The sequence below is a fragment of the Nelumbo lutea genome, chromosome 1, assembly GCF_056320005.1.
Source record: "Nelumbo lutea isolate HS-2025 chromosome 1, American lotus-T2T, whole genome shotgun sequence".
In the NCBI taxonomy this organism is placed as follows: Eukaryota; Viridiplantae; Streptophyta; class Magnoliopsida; order Proteales; family Nelumbonaceae; genus Nelumbo; species Nelumbo lutea.
The window spans coordinates 17,883,841-17,886,453 of NC_142684.1; the positions used below are offsets into that span (position 1 = coordinate 17,883,841).

At 42.9% G+C, this 2,613-nt stretch overlaps 1 protein-coding gene across 1 annotated transcript; it reads right to left on the bottom strand.

The window, feature by feature from the left end:
- Positions 1-628: 628 nt before the first annotated feature.
- LOC148873766 (senescence-specific cysteine protease SAG39-like) lies at positions 629-2,364 on the bottom strand. The gene is made up of 2 exons (XM_088965160.1): positions 1,779-2,364; positions 629-1,514 (listed from the first exon to the last, which is right to left on the bottom strand). The coding sequence occupies exons 1-2, from the start codon at positions 2,221-2,223 to the stop codon at positions 922-924; spliced, it is 1,038 nt and encodes a 345-aa protein (XP_088821286.1). The 5' UTR covers positions 2,224-2,364; the 3' UTR covers positions 629-921.
- Positions 2,365-2,613: the final 249 nt, after the last annotated feature.

The following is a 2,613-nucleotide window of genomic DNA, read 5'->3' on the forward strand; positions in this document are numbered from 1 at the left end:
CAGCCAGTGAAACAAATTTTTTAACTCACTATAGTGAGTAAGGTTTTAAAACTATCTTTCACCGAGACCTGGATGGTCGATCGGACAGAAAAGCGGGCAGGGTATCGGTTTTATTTCAGCCCCGAACCACTTTTTCCCACCCATTGACCCAGCTGATGGTTGAACCATTAATCCGAACAATGGTTTCTGGGCAGTTTTTATATTTTAATTTTTTAATTCTTTTAAAACATCACCAACTGATTTATACAGATCAGATGGTCGAAATTGAACAATGGTTACAGGGTTCAATTTCGTTTGAAGGTCCTACTTCATAGGTTTATCGCTTTCAAGCGAAGTAGCAATCAACTGATTCAAGTCCTCTCCATGTAGAATGGAAAGAACGCTTACCAGTTCAGTACTGTATATTGACACTTGTTCATTTGCTGATGAAATACGTTTGTCATCAACAGCTGCTTTCTCCGTCATTTAACTGGTCCACGATTAGATAGAGAAAGGTGTAGTATACCCAATTGGACCAATCTACATCTCTACATGAAGATTGAAGACCCCTAAACGAACACTTCAACGAAAGAAAAAAAGAAGACAAGAAACACATTTCTGCTTTCCAGGACTTAAAGTACAAAGAATATACGACCCAACAACAGAAAACAGCACTAGATCAAGCTTTCATTAACATCATAAAACCATTTACATTCCAGCCCTTAAGAGGGAAAGGACCAAATTAATTAAGTACACATGCTTATAGATATATATATATATATTAGATACATATATAAAATAAGCACAAATTAAGAAACAAATAACGTAGAGGATAAAGCAATTTTAAATCATGGTTTTTAAAATTGGACCGGACGGTTGGACCGTTTGATCTGGAACTGATTATGGTTTTGGGTTAAAACCATGATTTAAAAACTATAGCTATTAGGCAATAGGATAGGAGGCTTGCATGGCGATGCCACAGAGGCCTTCCTTGGAAGCCACATCTCTCTTCATCCTTATATACCCTTTCTCCCCCCAACTAGTGCCCCATGAATTCTTCACCAGCCAATATTTGGTTCCATCACTGCTCGTCCCATAACCAACTGCAGTAACACCATGGTCTAGGTTGGTTCCACACTCCCCGGTGAAGATGCCGCTTGAGTAGAACTGGAAATCAAAGCCACCGGCATCTATGGCCACCGAAACTGGTTGGTTGGAAACAGCCTTCAATAACGCCACCTCGTTGTTGGCTGGAACGTCTTCGTACCCACTGATTTTAGCTGCAGACAAAGCTGACTTCCTCTTGTCGCAAGTTCCGTCTGTTTGCTTGTATGGGTAGTTGGCTTCGGTGGTGAGGCCTCCGTTGTGTTGGATGAATTGGAAGGCGTTATCCATGAAACCACCCTCGCACCCATAATCACCACCGGCGGTGTCACAGTCTACCAGTTCTTGCTCTGAGAGAGAGATCAGTTTACCTGCCTTGAGCTTTGTAATCCCTTCCATGGCTGCCACAGCCGAGAATGCCCAACAACACCCTGTATTTAATTTGATATAACATATATGCATGAGCCAATTGTGCCACCGTTGGCCCGGATGGTTGGACCATTTGGCTCAGAAACCATTCAGACAACCGGTTCTATTGCAGAATTTTGCCAAAAAAAATTGAGTTAATTAATCAGCCACCCAAAAACCGGTTGCCAAAGGGATTCCAGCTCTGGATTGGTTTTTAAAACATTATATAGGCACATAATTTCTATTTTATTATTCTAGTAATAAGATATTGTTGTGCCATATCTTACCACAGTCGCCTTGGTCCTTGATGGGGGTGACAGCTCCTTTGCTTCTCCAGTCCATACTAGGGAGGACTGAAGTCATATTTTCATACCTGAAGGATGTTTTAGACGACGATGGCTGTGTAGACCTTTTATACCCATTACGAGATGCCTTGAACTCTTCGTTGGTTTGGTCTGCAAATCTATTGACGCTAAGTTTATATGGCTTGTTCCCAGCCATGTTGAAGGCTTCTATGTGCTCGACGTTGTCCTTGAATATAGTGAACCGCCTCTCCTTCTCCACAGCATCCTCGTACAGGACACCATGACTAGCCATCCATTGCTCGTGCCTCTCCAGCATAGATGCTTCTGCTGGGAGAGTGCGAGCTGCAGCTTGGGAAACCCAAATTCTCAAAGCTAGCAGCAGCGCCAAGCAAAGAAATTGGGACCCCGTCGTGCAATAAGAAGCCATTGTAGGAACCCACGAAGAGCTATATGAGAAAGGAGAAGTATAGGCTAGCTATACGAGTCGAAGATGTCCAACCTTTGTGAATGTGTCTGCTTTATATAGACACAATTTGATGCTCCCCATAGTGACAGATCGATTCTCTTTTGCTCTACTACAGTTGCTGGGATGGAGACTGGACAGTGATTTAATTCCAGCAGTTGGCTTGCCGTGCTAGGGGTCTTTTACTGATTTGGACCAGATGGTCCCACCTGAAAATGAAGATCTAGGGTCCATTTGGTTCGTGAGAATAGGGGTCTGGAATTAGAATTGGCATGGCTGTTTCCTGTTTGGTTGGACACATTCCTAGTGGAATGACATTCTCCTTTTGAGGGAATGATCATTCCTTCCCCGGCC

What these genes read in the sequence shown, in the direction of transcription:
- LOC148873766 (XM_088965160.1), bottom strand. Translation starts at nt 2,223, where the DNA reads ATGGCTTCTTATTGCACGACGGGGTCCCAATTTCTTTGCTTGGCGCTG. An exon ending in CAAGGACCAAGGCGACTGTG is followed by an intron (nt 1,515 to 1,778) that starts GTAAGATATGGC and finishes AATTAAATACAG; the next exon opens with GGTGTTGTTGGGCATTCTCG.